General features: G+C 38.7%; 1 protein-coding gene across 1 annotated transcript in view; it reads right to left on the bottom strand.

Annotated features, from left to right (window-relative positions):
- The window catches only part of ADAM28 (ADAM metallopeptidase domain 28), a gene marked incomplete at both ends in the record, with an annotated part of 79431 nt that overhangs the window by 6607 nt on the left and 54094 nt on the right, over nt 1-18730 (bottom strand). Inside the window, 5 exons of the mRNA XM_079706753.1 lie at nt 15132-15194; nt 16036-16098; nt 16567-16623; nt 17367-17445; nt 18365-18473. Of these exons, the coding sequence (XP_079562879.1) occupies nt 15132-15194; nt 16036-16098; nt 16567-16623; nt 17367-17445; nt 18365-18473 (371 nt within the window). The remainder of the gene's footprint in view (nt 1-15131; nt 15195-16035; nt 16099-16566; nt 16624-17366; nt 17446-18364; nt 18474-18730) is intronic.

The raw sequence follows: 18730 nt of genomic DNA, 5'->3' as shown, positions 1-18730 counted from the left end.
CTTTCATCACTTTAAGTATATCATGCCACTCCCTTCTGGCTTGTAGAGTTTCTGCTGAGAAATCAGCTGTTAACCTTATGGGAGTTCCCTTGTATGTTATTTGTCTTTTTTCCCTTGCTGCTTTCAATAATTTTTCTTTGTCTTTAATTTTTGCCAATTTGATTACTATGTGTCTTGGCGTGTTTCTCCTTGGGTTTATCCTGTATGGGACTCGCTGCGCTTCCTGGACTTTGGTGGCTATTTCCTTTCCCATGTTAGGGAAGTTTTCGACTATAGTCTCTTCAAATATTTTCTCTGGTCCTTTCTCTCTCTCTTCTCCTTCTGGGACCCCTATAATGTGAATGTTGCTGCGTTTAATGTTATCCCAGAAATGAATGTTGTCTTTATTTCTTTTCATTCTTTTTTCTTTATTCTGTTCCACAGCAGTGAATTCCAGCATTCTGTCTTCCAGTTCCCTTATCCATTCTTCTGCCTCAGTTATTCTGCTATTGATTCCTTCTAGTTTAGTTTTCATTTCAGTTATTGTATTGTTCATCTCTGTTTGTTTGTTCTTTAATTCTTCTATGTCTTTGTTAAACATTTCTTGCATCTTCTCGATCTTTGCCTCCATTCTTTTTCCGAGGTCCTGGATCATCTTCACTATCATTTTTATGAATTCTTTTTCTGGAGGTTGCCTATCTCCACTTCATGTAGTTGTTTTTCTGGGGTTTTATCTTGTTCCTTCATCTGGCACATAGCACTCTGACTTTTCATCTTGTCTATCTTTCTGTGAATGTGGTTTTTGTTCCTCAGGCTGCATGATTGTAGTTCTTGCTTCTGCTGTCTTCCCTCTAGTGGATGAGGCTATCGAAGAGCCTTGTGTAAGTTTTCTGATGGGAGGGACTGGTGGTGAGTAGAGCTGACTGTTGCTCTGTTGGGGAGAGCTCAGTAAAACTTTAATCTGCTTGACTGCTGATGGGTGGGGCTGGGTTCCCTGTTGGTGGTTTGGCCTGAGGTAACCCAACACTGGATCCTACCTGAGCTCTTTGGTGGGGCTAATGACAGACTCTGGGAGGGCTCACACCAAGAAGCACTTCCCAGAACCTCCGCCGCCAGTGTCCCCATCCCCACGGTGAGCCACAGCCACCCCTTGCCTCTGCAGGAGACCCTCCAACACCAGCACGTAGGTCTGGTTCAATCTCGCCTGGGGTCACTGCTCCTTCCCCTGGGTCCTGATGTGCACACTACTTTGTGTGTGCCCTCCAAGAGTGGAGTCTCTGTTTCCCCAAGTCCTGTAGAAGTCCTTCAATCAAATCCCACTAGGCTTCAATGTCTGATTCTCTAGGAATTCCTCCTCCCGTTGCCAGACCCCCACGTTGGGAAGCCTGATGGGCTCAGAACCTTCACTACAGCGGGTGGACTTCTGTGGTATAAGTGTTCTCCAGTCTTTGATTCACCCACCCAGCAGTTATGAGATTTGGTTTTACTGTGATTGCGCCCCTCCTACAATCTCATTGTGTCTTCTCCTTTGTCTTTGGATGTGGGGTATCTTTTTTGGTGAGTTCCAGTGTCTTCCTGTCAATGATTGTCCAGCAGCTAGTTGTGATTCTGGTGTTCTCACAGGAGGGAGTGAGAACACGTCCTTCTACTCCGCCATCTTGGTTCCTCTTCTCTTTTGAGTTTTTATGTAAACAACTTTTGGCAGTAACCTTTTAAAAGCCTGCTAGTGTTGGAGGGCCTCCTACAGAGGCAAGGGGTGGCCCCCTCCCACCATGAGGACAAGGACACCGGCAGCAGAAGCCCCAGGAAGCACTCCCTGGCATGAGCCCCTCCAGAGTCTGCATGCATTTGCTTTTTATTCTCTTGTTTTTCCTTTCTTGCCTTCTTTTGGGTATTCAAATTTTTTTAGTATCTCTTTGTAATAGTTTTTTAGATTTTTTTCTTGTTGTTTGATGCAGACCTTTATATAATTACATTAGTCTTAGCTTGTTAATTATATTGTCCACATCACCTATATATTCTTCCTAATTTTTTGTCTGTTTGAACTATTCATAATCAAAAGGAAGATGTTGAGATCTCTTACAATGAAGCTAAGTTTATCACTTTCCCCTTGTGGTTCTAGAAATTTATTAGGTGTTCAGATGCATAAAATACTACATTTTACTTTGTACCTTTTAAAATTATACAATAACTCTCTTTGTTCCCTACCCTCTCCATCCCTAATAATGCTTTTGTGCCATAAAGTATATATTCTCTGATAATTAGATACCCCAGGTTTCTTTTTATTTATATTTGCCTGATATTTCTATTCCTATCTTTTCACTTTACATGAAATTATATTTTAGATGTGTCACTTGTAAACTATGCATATCTGCATTTTATTTTTATTCAGTTCATCAATCTTTGTCTCTTAACTTGTAAGTTTAGTTTAATTATATTTATTGTTACTATTGGTATTTTTTGTCCTTGTTTTCATCTTTTCAAATTCTTTCTTTCTTTTTAAATAGTTGATAACTATTTCTCCCCCCAAATAAGATGAGAATTCACCTGGCTTTCATATTCCTTGCTCTTTCCCAAGTCTTACATTTTATTGATATCTTCTAGACTTATACTGTCCAAAAAGTAGTCACTAGCCACATGTGGCTATTAAGATTAACATTAATTAAAATTAAATACAAGTTAAACATTCAGTCTCTAAGTCATAGAAGCCATATCTCAAACATACAATAGCTATGTGGCTAGTGGCTCCCATTTACAGGGTGAAAATGTAGAATACTTCCATCATAACCGAAAGTTTTCTTGAATAGAATTGATCCAGACTTTCAAATCAGGGAAATTATGGATATACTTTGTGGGAGGGGGCTATAACTATTTTCTTTTACGATACATACATTTTATCAAGATGTTTAATCATCTCTGCTTCATATATTTCTTGTGGTGTACTCTGGATTTTTTTTTGTCTTATTTATTAATTTATCCAAAAGGCTTTTCAAGTGGGTCTTTGTGCAGTCAACTTCTGTAACCCCTGATGCTTGAGAATATTGTTGAATCAAACCTTATAATTAAATAGAGTTTGGTTGGGTATATAATCCTAGTTCTAAGTTTTTTCCTTCAAAACTTTAAAATTGCTATTGTATTTCCTTCATGAATCTATTACAGCTGTTGGAAAATGTGAGGTCAATGGAAATCTTTTTTTTTTCTATGTGATATGCTATCTCTATTGGAATCACTGGATTTTTTTCTTTGTTCTGATATTCCTAAATTTGTCATAAATTCGCTAAGGGCAAGATTTTTTTTTTTTTTAATGTTTTGCTTCCCTTCCCCCTTTGACTCTCCATGGCTTTTCTCATATAGTGCTCTTTTGTCTTTCTTAAGTCTGGAAAATTCATCTCCATTATTCAAGTATTTACTTATCTCCCCTTTTTTGAGATATCATTTTTCTGGGATTTCTATTATTTGGACTTTAACATTTTTACTTCTACCTTCCATAATTTTTGGCTCTCTTTTAAAAAAAGTTCTTCATAATTTTTTGGTTCTTTCTGGAAAAAACTTTTTATTTGGTCTCTGCAGTTTACTGATTTGTTCCTCAATTCTATCCATTCTCTTATTTATTCTATTTTATTCTGTATATTTCAACTATTAAGTTTTCTTATATCTCATATTTTCCCTTGATTCCTTTCTTTATGTTTTCTTGTTCTAGTTTCATATTTGAACTATCTTCCTTTACTCCTATTAGTATGTTTATTATTATTTTTGTCTCCTCTCTTCTAATATTTCTGCCTAGGTTGGAATCTGTAATCCAACATATTGCTTGTCTTTGGAAATGTTTGTTTCCCTAATGTGTTACTTTTGGGTCAGCTACCTCATTTTTACACAACACTATTGCTTATTCTACTAAGACATGCATATAGAGAAGGACAGCCTCAGATATTGTCAGCTAGAAAAGCTAGAAAGTGGGAAGTTGATGCATCTCCCACGGGGTGGAAAACCTCAAATACAAAGAAACAAGTCAGTTACTCCCCACCCACAGACAGCTCTCAGACCTTCACGTTTGCCCCTAGAAAAATAGCATTAGTAAGATAAACTCCTTAGATGTTAACTTCCTTTGTCAGTTTAGAGCCGGTGAGGTGAGAAAGCAACTGTTAAGGATTAGTTAGTATCATTTCCTCTGGAATCATACTGCTCAGGGTTTCTCTATTGCCCTGATTTTATCCCTGAGTCCACCAGGACTAATCCCAGTTGGAGCAGATATAATACACAACACTGTGTATTCAAGGCAAAGCTGGCAAACAGCCAGAGAAGCTCAATACCTTCTGTTCCTCTTTTACCCTCTCACAGATTTCCAAGCTGCCTCCTGTTCCAAGCCAAAGCTGCACACAGAAATCTTAAAACAAATCCACCCCCACTCCCACATTATCTGGGGAAGTCTTCCAGCTTCCTTAAGTTCTCCTGGGACTAAAGAAATAGCCAGATGTGCCACATCAGCTTATTTCCTTGAAATGACTGGATGATTTTTAAATGTAAACAAGATATGCATGTTTTCTTTCCTCACTAAATTTACCTAGAATTAGATCATTCAGCTGAATGGGTCCTTTAAAATCCCTTTCTAATTACAAAACCTATTTGTATCAGCCTAGCTTCCCTTTTCCCTCTTTACTTCTCCATTTTGTGTTTTAAGAAGAAAGCAGAAGTCTAAACCAAACAGCTCTTGTATCTTTAGTTGTGAGACCCACCTATTGCTAATGGAGGTATTATTTGAGGTCATCTGAGTCACTGCATGGAAGATTTACCATCTCAAGAGATATTAGAAGGACTCAAATATAAGTTTTATTATGACATTATCTTCAGCTGCAACAAAATAAAAGGTTCCTGGATCAGTTCAAAAGGCTATGTTTGGCAAATAAGCATATGAAAACACTCAACATCATATATCATGAGGAACTGCAAATTAAGGCAACAATAAGATACGACTACACACCTACTAGAAAGGCCAAAATCCAGAGCACTGACAGTATCAAATGCTGGGGAGGATGTGGAACAACAGGAACACTCATTCTTTGCTGGTGGGAAAGCAAAATGTTTCTGCCACTTTGGAACACAATTTGGAGTAACCATACAATCCAGCAATCTCTTTCCTTGGTATTTAGCCAAATGGATGAAACTTATGTTCACACAAATACCTGAATATGGATAATTATAGAAGCTTTTTCATAATTACCAGAAGTTGGAAGCAACTAAGATATCCTTTAGCAAGTGAATGGATAAATAGACTGTAGTACATCCAGAAATGCAATTTTATTCAGCACTGAAAAGAAATGAACTATCAAGAATGAAAAGACATGGAAGAAACTTAAATGCATATTGCCACATGACAGAAGCCAATCTGAAAAAAGTTACATACTTTATGATTCCAACTCTATGACATTCTGGAAAAGGGAAAACTTTGGAGACAATAAAAGGATCAGTAGTTGTCAGGGGCTTGGGGGAATATTATTTGGCCTTAAGAAAGGAAGGAAATCCTGTCGTATGCAACAACATGGGTGAACCTGTAGGACATTATGCTAATTCATGAAATAAGTGAATTATAGAAAGACAAATATTGCATGATTCCATTTATATGAAATGTCTGAAATAGGCAAACTCTTGGAAGCCAAGAACAGAATTGTGGTTGCCAGAGGCTGGGAGGGGTAAATGGGGAGTTGCCAATTAATGGGTATAAAATTTCAATTATGCAAGATGAATAAGAACTGGAGAGCTGCTGTCTAATATGTACTTACAGGTAACAGTACTTTGATGTACATTTAAGTATCTGTTAAGAGGACAGATGTCATGTCAAATGTTCTTACCACAATACATTTTTAAAAATTTATTTTATAAAAAAGAGTATGGACTTCAACACCAGGTGTGAGAGAGAAAAGAGATAAATTTTAACAAGGAGATACTTTCATAGTAAACAGCGTACCATAATTTTCTTCTGCTTAGGGATTTAGTTTCCATAACAATATTACTTATTTTTTTTGTTAGTTTCTGCTTTATAACAAAGTGAATCAGTTATACATATACATCTGTTCCCATATCCCCTCCCTCTTGCGTCTCCCTCCCACCCTCCCTATCCCACCCCTCCAGGCGGTAACAAAGCACTGAGCTGATCTCCCTGTGCTATGCGGCTGCTTCCCACTAGCTACCTACCTTACTTTTGGTAGTGTATATATGTCCATGCCTCTCTTTCGCTTTGTCACAGCTTACCCTTCCCCCTCCCCATATCCTCAAGTCTGTTCTCTAGTAGGTCTGTGTCTTTATTCCTGTTTTACCCCTAGGTTCTTCATGACATTTTTTTTCTTCTTAAATTCCATATATATGTGTTAGCATACGGTATTTGTCTTTCTCTTTCTGACTTACTTCACTCTGTATGACAGACTCTAGGTCTATCCACCTCATTACAAATAGCTCAATTTCGTTTCTTTTTATGGCTGAGTAATATTCCATTGTATATATGTGCCACATCTTCTTTATCCATTCATCCGATGATGGACACTTAGGTTGTTTCCATCTCCGGGCTATTGTAAATAGGGCTGCAATGAACATTTTGATACATGACTCTTTTTGAATTATGGTTTTCTCAGGGTATATGGCCAGTACTGGGATTGCTGGGTCATATGGTAGTTCTATTTGTAGTTTTTTAAGGAACCTCCATAGTGTTCTCCATAGTGGCTATACCAATTCACATTCCCACCAGCAGTGCAAGAGTGCTCCCTTTTCTCCACACTCTCTCCAGCATTTATTGTTTCTAGATTTTTTGATCATGGCCATTCTGACTGGTGTGAGATGATACCTCATTGTAGTTTTGATTTGCATTTCTCTAATGATTAAAGATGTTGAGCATTCTTTCATGTGTTTGTTGGCAGTCTGTATATCTACTGTGGAGAAATGTCTATTTAGGTCTTCTGCCCATTTTTGGATTGGGTTGTTTTTTTGATATTGAGCTGCTTATAAATTTTGGAGATTAATCCTTTGTCAGTTGCTTCATTTGCAAATATTTTCTCTCATTCTGAGGGTTGTCTTTTGGTCTTGTTTATGGTCTCCTTTGCTGTGAAAAAGCTTTGACGTTTCATTAGGTCCCATGTGTTTATTTTTGTCTTTATTTCCATTTCTCTAGGAGGGGTGGGTCAAAAAGGATCTTGCTGTGATTTATGTCATAGAGTGTTCTGCCTATGTTTTCCTCTAAGAGTTTGATAGTTCCTGGCCTTACATTTAGGTCTTTAATCCATTTTGAGCTTATTTTGGTGTATGGTGTTAGGGAGTGATCTAATTTCATACTTTTACATGTCCCTGTCCAGTTTTCCCAGCACCACTTATTGAAGAGGCTGTCCTTTCTCCACTATACATTCCTGCCTCCTTTATCAAAGATAAGGTGACCATATGTGCGTGGGTTTATCTCTGGGCTTTCTATCCTGTTCCATTGATCTATCTTTCTGTTTTTGTGCCAGTACCATACTGTCTTGATTACTGTAGCTTTGTAGTATAGACTGAAGTCAGGGAGCCTGCTACTTCCAGCTCCATTTTTCGTTCTCAAGATTGTTTGGCTATTCGGGGTCTTTTGTGTTTCCATAGAAATTGTGAAATTTTTTGTTCTAGTTCTGTGAAAAATGCCAGTGGTAGTTTGATAGGGATTGCATTGAATCTGTAGATTGCTTTGGGTAGTAGAGTCATTTTCACAATGTTGATTCTTCCAATCCAAGAACATGGTATATCTCTCCATCTATTTGTATCATCTTTAATTTCTTTCATCAGTATCATAATTTTCTGCATACAGGTCTTTTGTCTCCTTAGGTAGGTTTATTCCTAGCTATTTTATTCTTTTTGTTGCAGTGGTAAATGGGAGTGTTTTCTTGATTTCACTTTCAGATATTTCATCATTAGTGTATAGGAATGCCAGAGATTTCTGTGCATTAATTTTGTATGCTGCTACTTTACCAAATTCATTGATTAGCCCTAGTAGTTTTCTGGTAGGATCTTTAGGATTCTCTATGTATAGTATCATGTCATCTGCAAACAGTGACAGCTTTACTTCTTCTTTTCCGATTTGGATTCCTTTTATTTCCTTTTCTTCTCTGATTGCTATGGCTAAAACTTCCAAAACTATGTTGAATAAGAGTGGTGAGAGTGGGCAACCTTGTCTTGTTCCTGATCTTAGTGGAAATGCTTTCAGTTTTTCACCATTGAGGACGATGTTGGCTGTGGGTTTGTCATATATGGCCTTTATTACGTTGAGGAAACTTCCCTCTATGCCTACTTTCTGCAGGGTTTTTATCATAAATGGGTGTTGAATTTTGTCGAAAGCTTTCTCTGCATCTATTGAGATGATCATGTGGTTTTTCTCCTTCAATTTGTTAATATGGTGTATCACGTTGATTGATTTGCGTATATTGAAGAATCCTTGTGTTCCTGGAATAAACCCCACTTGATCATGGTGTATGATCCTTTTAATGTGCTGTTGGATTCTGTTTGCTAGTATTTTGTTGAGGATTATTGCATCTATGTTCATCAGTGATATTGGCCTGTAGTTTTCTTTCTTTGTGACATCCTTGTCTGGTTTTGGTATCAAGGTGATGGTGGCCTCGTAGAATGAGTTTGGGAGTATTCCTCCCTCTGCTATATTTTGGAAGAGTTTGAGAAGGATAGGTGTTAGCTCTTCTCTAAATGTTTGATAGAATTCACCTGTGAAGCCATCTGGTCCTGGGCTTTTGTTTGTTGGAAGATTTTTTATCACAGTTTCAATTTCAGTGCTTGTGATTGGTCTGTTCATATTTTCTGTTTCTTCCTGATTCAGTCTTGGCAGGTTGTGCATTTCTAAGAATTTTTCCATTTCTTCCAGGTTGTCCATTTATTGGCATAGAGTTGCTTGTAGTAATCTCTCATGATCTTTTGTATTTCTGCAGTGTCAGTTGTTACTTCTCCTTTTTCATTTCTAATTCTATTGACTTGAGTCTTCTCCCTTTCTTTCTTGATGAGTCTGGCTAATGGTTTATCAATTTTGTTTATCTTCTCAAAGAACCAGCTTTTAGTTTTATTGATCTTTGCTATCGTTTCCTTCATTTCTTTTTCATTTATTTCTGATCTGATTTTTATGATTTCTTTCCTTCTGCTAACTTTGGGGTGTTTTTGTTCTTTCTCTAATTGCTTTAGGTGCAAGGTTAAGTTGTTTATTTGAGATGTTTCCTGTTTCTTAAGGTGGGATTGTATTGCTATAAACTTCCCTCTTAGAACTGCTTTTGCTGCATCCCATAGGTTTTGGGTCATTGTGTCTCCATTGTCATTTGTTTCTAGGTATTTTTTGATTTCCTCTTTGATTTCTTCAGTGATCACTTCGTTATTAAGTAGTGTATTGTTTAGCCTCCATGTGTTTGTATTTTTTACAGATCTTTTCCTGTAATTGATATCTAGTCTCATAGCGTTGTGGTCGGAAAAGATACTTGATACAATTTCAATTTTCTTAAATTTACCAAGGCTTAATTTGTGACCCAAGATATGATCTATCCTGGAGAATGTTCCATGAGCACTTGAGAAAAATGTGTATTCTGTTGTTTTTGGATGGAATGTCCTATAAATATCAATTAAGTCCATCTTGTTTAATGTATCACTTAAAGCTTGTGTTTCCTTATTTATTTTCATTTTGGATGATCTGTCCATTGGTGAAAGTGGGGTGTTAAAGTCCCCTACTATGAATGTGTTACTGTCGATTTCCCCTTTTATGGCTGTTAGTATTTGCCTTATGTATTGAAGTGCTCCTATGTTGGGTGCATAAATATTTACAATTGTTATATCTTCTTCTTGGATCGATCCCTTGATCATTATGTAGTGTCCTTCTTTGTCTCTTCTAGTAGTCTTTATTTTAAAGTCTATTTTGTCTGATATGAGAATTGCTACTCCAGCTTTCTTTTGGTTTCCATTTGCATGGAATATCTTTTTCCATCCCCTTACTTTCAGTCTGTATGTGTCTCTAGGTCTGAAGTGGGTCTCTTGTAGACAGCATATATATGGGTCTTGTTTTTGTATCCATTCAGCCAATCTGTTTCTTTTGGTGGGAGCATTTAGTCCATTTACACTTAAGGTAATTATTGATATGTATGTTCCTATGCCCATTTTCTTAATTGTTTTGGGTTCATCATTGTAGGTCTTTTCCTTCTCTTGTGTTTCTTGCCTAAAGACTTTCCTTTAGCATTTGTTGTAAAGCTGGTTTGATGGTGCTGAACTCTCTCAGCCTTTGCTTGTCTGTAAACGTTTTAATTTCTCCATCAAATCTGAATGAGATCTTTGCTGGGTAGAGTAATCTTGGTTGTAGGTTTTTCTCCTTCATCACTTTAAATATGTCTTGCAAGTCCCTTCTGGCTTGCAGAGTTTCTGCTGAAAGATCAGCTGTTAACCTTATGGGGATTCCCTTGTGTGCTATTTGTTGTTTTTCCCTTGCTGCTTTTAATATGTTTTCTTTGTATTTCATTTTTGACAGTTTGATTAATATGTGTCTTGGCGTATTTCTCCTTGGATTTATCCTGTATGGGACTTTCTGTGCCTCCTGGACTTGATTAACTATTTCCTTTCCCATATTTGGGAAGTTTTCAACTATAATCTCTTCAAATATTTTCTCAGTCCCTTCCTTTTTCTCGTCTTCTTCTGGAACCCCTATAATTCGAATGTTGGTGTGTTTAATGTTGTCCCAGAGGTCTCTGAGACTGTCCTCAGTTCTTTTCATTCTTTTTTCTTTATTCTGCTCTGCAGTAGTTATTTCCATTCTTTTATCTTCGACGTCACTTATCCGTTCTTCTGCCTCAGTTATTCTGCTATTGATCCCATCTAGAGTATTTTTCATTTCATTTATTGTGTTGTTCATCATTGCTTGTTTCATCTTTAGTTCTTCTAGGCCCTTGTTAACTGTTTCTTGCATTTTGTCTATTCTATTTACAAGATATTGGATCATCTTTACTATCATTATTCTGAATTCTTTATCAGGTAGACTGCCTATTTCCTCTTCATTTGTTAGGTCTGGTGGGTTTTTATCTTGCTCCTTCTCCTGCTGTGTGTTTTTCTGTCTTCTCATTTTGCTTATCTTACTGTGTTTGGGGTCTCCTTTTTGCAGGCTGCAGGTTCGTAGTTCCCGTTGTTTTTGGTGTCTGTCCCTAGTGGCTAAGGTTGGTTCAGTGGGTTGTGTAGGCTTCCTGGTGGAGGCGACTAGTGCCTGTGTTCTGGTGGATGAGGCTGGATCTTGTCTTTCTGGTGGGCAGGTCCACGTCTGGTGGCGTGTTTTGGGGTGTCTGTGGACTTATTATGATTTTAGGCAGCCTCTCTGCTAATGGGTGGGGTTGTGTTCCTGTCTTGCTAGTTGTTTGGCATAGGGTGTCCCGCACTGTAGCTTGCTGGTCGTTGAGTGAAGCTGGGTGCTGGTGTTGAGATGGAGATCTCTGGAAGATTTTCGCCGTTTGATATTATGTGGAGCTGGGAGGTCTCTTGTGGACCAGTGTCCTGAAGTTGGGTCTCCCACCTCAGAGGCACAGCACTGACTCCTGGCTGCAGCACCAAGAGCCTTTCATCCACACAGCTCCTCAGTTTGGGATGATTCTTTGTCAGTTCATGTATTCCACAGATGCAGGGTACATCGAGTTGATTGTGGAGCTTTAATCCACTGCTTCTGAGGCTGCTGGGAGAGATTTCCCTTTCTCTTCTTTGTTTTCATAGTTCCTGACGTTCAGCTTTGGATTTGGCCCTGCCCCTGCATGTAGGTCGCCTGAGGGCGTCTGTTTTTCCGCTCAGACAGGACAGGGTTAAAGGAGCAGCCGCTTCGGGGACTCTGGCTCACTCTGGCGGGGGTGGGGGGGAGGGGTACGGAGGCGGGGCGAGCGTGCAGCGGCAGAGGCCAGCGTGACGTTGCACCAGCCCGAGGCACGCTGTGTGCTCTCCTGGGAAGTTTTCCTTGGATCCCGGGGCCGGCAGTGGCAGGCTGCACAGGCTCCCCGGAAGTGGGGCGTGGACAGTGACCTGCGCTCGCACACAGGCCTCTTGGTGGCGGCGGCGGCAGCATCCCCGGCGTCCCACGCCCGTCTCTGGAGCTAAGCAGCGCTCTGAATCCCCTCTCCTCGCGCACCAGGAAACAAAGCGGGAAGAAAAAGTCTCTTGCCTCTTCGGCAGGTCCAGACTTTTTCCCGGACTCCCTCCCGGCTGGTAGTGGCGCATTATCCCCTTCAGGCTGTGTTCACGCCGCCAACCCCAGTCCTCTCCCTGCGCTCCGACCGAAGCCCGAGCCTCAGCTCCCAGCCCCGCCCGCCCCGGCGGGTGAGCAGACAAGCCTCTCGGGCTGATGAGTGCCGGTCGGCCCCGATCCTCTGTGCGGGAATCTCTCCGCTTTGCCCTCTGCACCCCTGTTGCTGCGCTCTCCTCCGCCGCCCCGAAGCTTCCCCACTCCGCCACCCACAGTCTCCGCCCGCAAAGGGACTTCTAGTGTGTGGAAACCTTTCCTCCTTCACGGCTCCCTCCCACTGGTGCAGGTACCGTCCCTATCCTTTTGTCTCTGTTTATTCTTTTTTCTTTTGCCCTACCCAGGTACGTGGGGAGTTTCTTGTCTTTTGGGAGGTCTGAGGTCTTCTGCCAGCGTTCAGTGGGTGTTCTGTAGGAGTTGTTCCACGTGTAGATGTATTTCTGGTGTATCTGTAATATTACTTATTTAGCAGATCAAGAATAGTAATATTGTATTAGTGTTGAGCAGAATAGCAGACTGTCCAGGGCTAATTGCTAAGCAATGTCTAAAGTTGTCATTGGCAAGGGAAGGTCTTTTTCTGGAAGCAATATATAGCGGTGATGACAAAGTTGAAAGCATGTGCCCTAATAATAGGAGCAGCTACTTTATTCGTCAGGATGGCTTCTGTCACAAATAAGAGCAAATTTAACTTGAAATGGCTTAAACAATAAGAAAATTTTATTGGTCATGCAACAGAAGTCCCAAGAAAGTACATGGTGATGCAGGCAGTCATTAATCTACCAGTTCATGACATCATTAAAAGACCAGGTTTTATTCTTTTCATTTTTCTGCTCTCTCTTATTCAGTATAGCAGCCATGCCCTCATAATCACAACATGGCTGCAACAATACCAGATAGGATATCCAAATAGCCAGAAGGGACAAGGATATCTTTCCTAGAAATTCCCCAGCATATCTCCTGTCTTATCCCACTGGCAAAAAAGGGGGGGATGGGGGTAGGGTGGGTTAATATACTTACCTCCAAATCAATCAACCACTGGTAAAGGAAATGAGATTATGTGATTGACTTAGAGTGATAGAAATGTATCCAGGAGATGGAGTTAGGATTATCTTTTTTGTTTAATTTTTTATTTTATATTGGAGTTGATTTACAATGTTATGTTAGTTAGTTTCAGATGTACAGCAAAGTGATTTAGTTATACATATTCATTTATCTATTCTTTTTCAGATTCTTTTCCCATATAGGTTATTACAGAGATTATCTTTTCATGCATGCATGAAAATGGAAATGCATATGGAAAACTGAACAAAATTTGGCTTCTGAAAAGCAAGAAAGGCGTTTTTGGTAGGTAACCTACAATGTTTGTTCCATCACCTGTCATCTAAGCTGATGGTTGCTGTGGGCAATGTGATTCCAGTGTTGACAAACCATTTGATTACTTTTAAAATGCTGGAGGTCTGGATGTTTACGTAAGATCTCCCAAGTTTTAAATATTGGCAGTACATTCAAAACAAACATTAAAAGATACTTTTTGGCCAAAATCATTGAGGCCAAATAAAATAAATCTGCAGTCCAGACACATCCTGCTGGTCAGCAGTTTACAACTTCTGGTTTACGTTACTAATTTATTTAACTAAAACTTTTTCTACTTAGAAAGTAATGTTCACTTTAAGCTTACCAGTAACTGAATTATACAAATTTCTATGAAAAAACAATTTAATTAATAAAGTCTTCATCAGCTGTAGTGAACTTCCAATGACACAGCTAATAAGAATTCCAAAAGATAATGTAGGGTAGGAAAAAGACATGATATAAACCAGAGAACGGTTGTATAATTTTCTTTGAGGGTTCTAATTTCACAGTTTCAGGGTTCAAACAATTAAGCTATTGCTAGTCGTGGAATAAGGAGTATACAATTTTCTCCCATCCTTCCCAGTTTCCTGTGATTTCTTGTTTTTTGTTTTCACTAGAGGGTGAATTAATTCCTACTGAATGAGAAAATCAAGGTACTCAAACCCTTTAACAAATATTAGTCAACATCACAGTAAAAAAGGAGGGGGTGTGTGTGGGAAAGGTTAGGAAATTCACTTAATTAGAGATTTCAGCTTTATAGCTCTTTAGAGCCATCCTCTTTTTCATGAGTATAGAGAACAGAAAATTTTAATTCATACAAAGATTATCAAGAGTATGTCTCGAAAGTTTTATGTCTTCAAAGTATAATCAAGAAATAGTAACCTCCTTGAGTGTCCAGAGCGATATTAGTACATTTCTCTTCCATCCAGATTGTCCAGTCTTCTAATTTGATCATTTACCCACCAATCCTTGCTTAGCTGTTACTTCAGACTTCTGGATTGGAGCCCTAAAAAAAGACAGAACTCTTAAATAATGAACTTATCCTAAAAATTTCGATATTACATAACTTTGAACTATTAAGAAATTAAAATGATTTCTCTGTAGTCACTCTTCCTATTCTGTAGCTTATTTGATACTTGACCGTGAAGGAGTGGAAACATAAGAGGGTAGAGAAAGGAGAGAAAAACATCACACTGGGATTCAACTATCCACCTGGCCACTTATCAGTTGTAGAGGGTGGGGGGCATCAGGAGAATTATGCCATGCTGAGTAATTTTTCTGTGGAGAATTTTCTCCATCTCACTATCCCTGGGTAATTTTTCTGAGAAAACAAAGAATATTGGGGTCATCATCACTTTCTAGCAAAGACCCTTACATCTTCTTTCTCTTGGTTTTTGTCCAAGCTCGGAAGGAAGACATATACTAGAACCCAAAATATACTCATATGGACACTGTCCTTAGGGAACATCTTCTAGGAAGACATGGTTAGAACTTCTGTCCTTGATTCTAGGAGGGCTACAAGATTAGAATAGTTTGGTTATAGATCTCTTACCTTCAGGGTAGACATTAGCTTATCCTTGAAAACAGTAGAGGAAAGTCCTTTTGTGTCTTTATGCTATATTAGGGACAAAAATAATGGGAGGGTGTTAGAAATGCTGTGCAATTCCCATGGTTGTGATACTAAGTTCCTTATTTAAATCCTTCCTACCTCCTTCTCACTTATTTTAAATTCTGCCCAGCTCTCAGGGTCCAGTACAAATTCCAACCACTTAGTCAATGGACCTTCCTCTTCCTTTCCCATTCCTACCCCCACTCATTGTCCCCTCACCATACTTCTCTCAGTAGTATTGCTCGCTTTGGCACACATAATATATGAGGAGTTAAGTGCTCCATATGCATATGACTTGTTTTCCCACCAAAAATGTAAAAATTGTTGAAAAAAATGACCTTAAGTTTTAATTCCCTCTCATTTACTCACAACAAAGTACCAAGTATGAGGGGAATATGTTCAGGATCCACTTGAGCGAATGACTCTACCTGTTACTTCATGAGTGCTTGGCTTTTATTCTGGGTTTGCCTTCATGTGCTCCGTTTTTCATACCCTTCCTCCTCTAGAAAACTGTGAGTAATATAGACCTTATTCTAATACAATTTTGTATCCTCCAAAATGAGCGTCTAGAAACTAACCTGTGAAGGAGACAGTTCAACTTGTACAGCAGAACCATTTATCATTTCTTAACAATTATGTAACAGTAGAACTATTTTTAACAGTAAAAAATTAATAGCCATTCTAATTTGTAGATAGTGAGTAGCCCTTCTTTCTCAGATATTCCTATGGGCTATGATATCTCAGGTTAGCTTAGCGTATCCTGAAGGGAACCCAGAGATCTGAAGACACCCTTCACATTGGGCACAAGAGACATTTAAAACACGGCCAGTGACCATCTGATACTCACAAGGAAAGAGAATGACACAGATGTAGGAATTGGCAGTGGAGAAAAATCTGGCTTCGTAATTAGCTAGGAAGAAGGTAAAAAAAAAAATTAAAAATGGGGCCTCGAAAACAGGTGTGCTTAACAGAAAGGCTTAAATCACTTTGAGAAATGGAGAACTAGGAATCTTCTAAACCTGTACATTTAATTGCTTTCACTTAGGTGCGCACATGCAGTTCAGAAATAAGCTCAATGCCAACAGACATATGATGAAGATGGCATTCTATGAAGCAGATCAGTTTTCTTCTTTAATGAATTAGCTTTTCAGACCCAGTAATTCAGGTTGAAGGGTTAAATTTAGTGGTATAATGGAAAGGCAAGCTCGTATTTCGTCTTTTCAAAAAGTTTTGCAGAAGAATCCATATTTTCTGTGAATATTCACACGGATCTGAACATTCTCCTGAAGAAATAATTGGGCATTGTGGGTTATGTCTTTCACTAGTATTCCCCTGAGGTTAGATTGGAAGGGCTTTTTAAGAGAATTTACCAACTCACAACAGAAGCTGGAGGTGCATCCTCCTCTGCCAGAAGGTCAGGTGTGTCAAGCTTCATCTAAAAAGAAAAAAATAAAAATTTAAAATGGGTTTATATGAAATCGTGTGTGAAAATTTTGAAAATTGTAAAGCACTATAGAATTTAAAGAATGCTTCATTCAGTAGAAATAAAATTGTAAAAATGAAACGATCGGTGTCCTAATTTCAGCTTCCAAATAAGCACCCGTTTCTGATCATGTGAGCTCAGAACTAAGATGACACTAAGAAATTGGATGGAAAATCACAGTGGCCCAGCTGCTGCATTCTGCTGTGTACAGAGCTATCAGAGATGGGTAAGTTTCCATCAAAAACATTATTACCAATGTCATTGTCATTAGGCAACTGCCACTTAAATTTTTAAACTTGCAGGACACAACTAGGGCATTAAGGATTATACATATTACACAGTATACATATCATTGTCATTATTGGGATATTGCAAAAGGAATAAGGAATCAACCTAGAATCACAGAGAGAGAGAGAGCTGGCGTCTGCCCTCCCCTTTCTCTTTATTCTCTTTGCGTTTTGTGAACCCCAGCAAAGCAGCCTCTGAATTGTAGAGAGACTCTTTTGCACTGAACAAAAGGCAAAGGTGAACTTTCTGAATGTGTAGTTCAGAGGCCACAGTCCTTGCTACATACTAACTAGTGAGATGGATTTGTAAAACACTGCTGAGTAGAAATGACAGCTAGCTGGTCAGGACAAGAGTGAGAGAATCACAAACTGGGACCCAGGGCAAACACAGTACAGACTATGGTTCACCTCTTGGGGTTGAACAGCCTTCGCCGTCTGTGGTTTCCTCTTCTGCTTGTGTGGCTCGGTGTCAGTGGTAGACAGTGGCCTGTATGTGAAAGCATATCATATAAACTGACTTAGAAATTCCTTCCCCGTGAGAGGGAGATTCAAGAGAAGTCTGCTAGTGTCCTTTGCCCATTGTTTCATACTTGGTAATTGACTGGGTTTTCATCTGCTCCCTAGGGCACCCTGCAGGTTTTCTTGTCTTGTAATTAATAATCATTACCACTAATTTTCTTTTCCATTCTCTACCAATCCCTGAAACCTAATAATGATGGTGCTGAATCCAACTTTTATGTAAATAATGCCATTTAATTAAAGATTTGTTTTATTCATTCAGTATTTATTAAAAGCCCATTCTGGATGAATAAATCAATTTTGAAAAAATGCTAGAAAGAGACTGTAATGTCAAGATTATCTTTGAAAGACTGACTGATCTATGTGTAAACCTAGACTCCATTACTTACTTTGTAAGACTTTGAACATGTTAGTTTATCTCCCTGAGCTTCTGTTTCCACATCAGTAAAAAAGTGAAGTGCCTGACCTTGCAGGATTGTTGTGAGGATCAATCTATAACACCTTTTCATCTATAAAATGGAAATAATAGTAACTATTATTTCCTTATGAAGATTAAATGACATAATATATGTAAAAGGGCTAAGCAGAGTCCTTGTCATAAAGCTATGATCAATACATTTTAGATACTGTATTTGGAAAATGAGCATAAACATCTTTAATAATGAGAGTTATTATTAATTATAAATGGTGATTAACAGAAGAAAAAAAGGAGATCTTACTGTGAAGAATTTCCCAGTAAAAAGAATAACTAGCCTCTGGTCCAAGAAAAATGTATCTGTACTTATTTCTGAGTATTTGAAGTAAACTAAAATTAAATTGGATAAAAATTCCTTACATTTAAAGTGAGTTAGAGGCCAAAAATGTCCCCAAGGCAAGATAATGCCTACCTCTGGACTTCCTTCTGCTTTCCTCTGGTGCTTTGGTATCGGGTTACTATAGCAAACACCACAAATACGACGGCCACAGGGAACAGCACCCCAACCACAATGGAGAAATCTGCAACCAAGAGAACGAGGGCCTCGTGAGAATATGGGAAATTCACAAATATACATCACACTGGTCCTTATTTATTTATTTATCACAAACTCCACCTACCTTTTCCCCAAAGGACATGCAGTCCCTGGAAAATCTCTCATAGCCAGTAAAATGAAAATATATTTTGATAATGATTATTATAATATTATTTAGATAGAAGAAATTGAGAGGCTGTCTGGGGAAAACATTTTACATGAGGTAGGTAAAGCATCGTACTA

This window comes from Hyperoodon ampullatus, assembly GCF_949752795.1.
Source record: "Hyperoodon ampullatus genome assembly, chromosome: 6".
Lineage (NCBI taxonomy): Eukaryota > Metazoa > Chordata > Mammalia > Artiodactyla > Ziphiidae > Hyperoodon > Hyperoodon ampullatus.
Note: the sequence above shows the minus strand (reverse complement) of the source record. Positions and strands in the feature narration are given on the sequence as shown.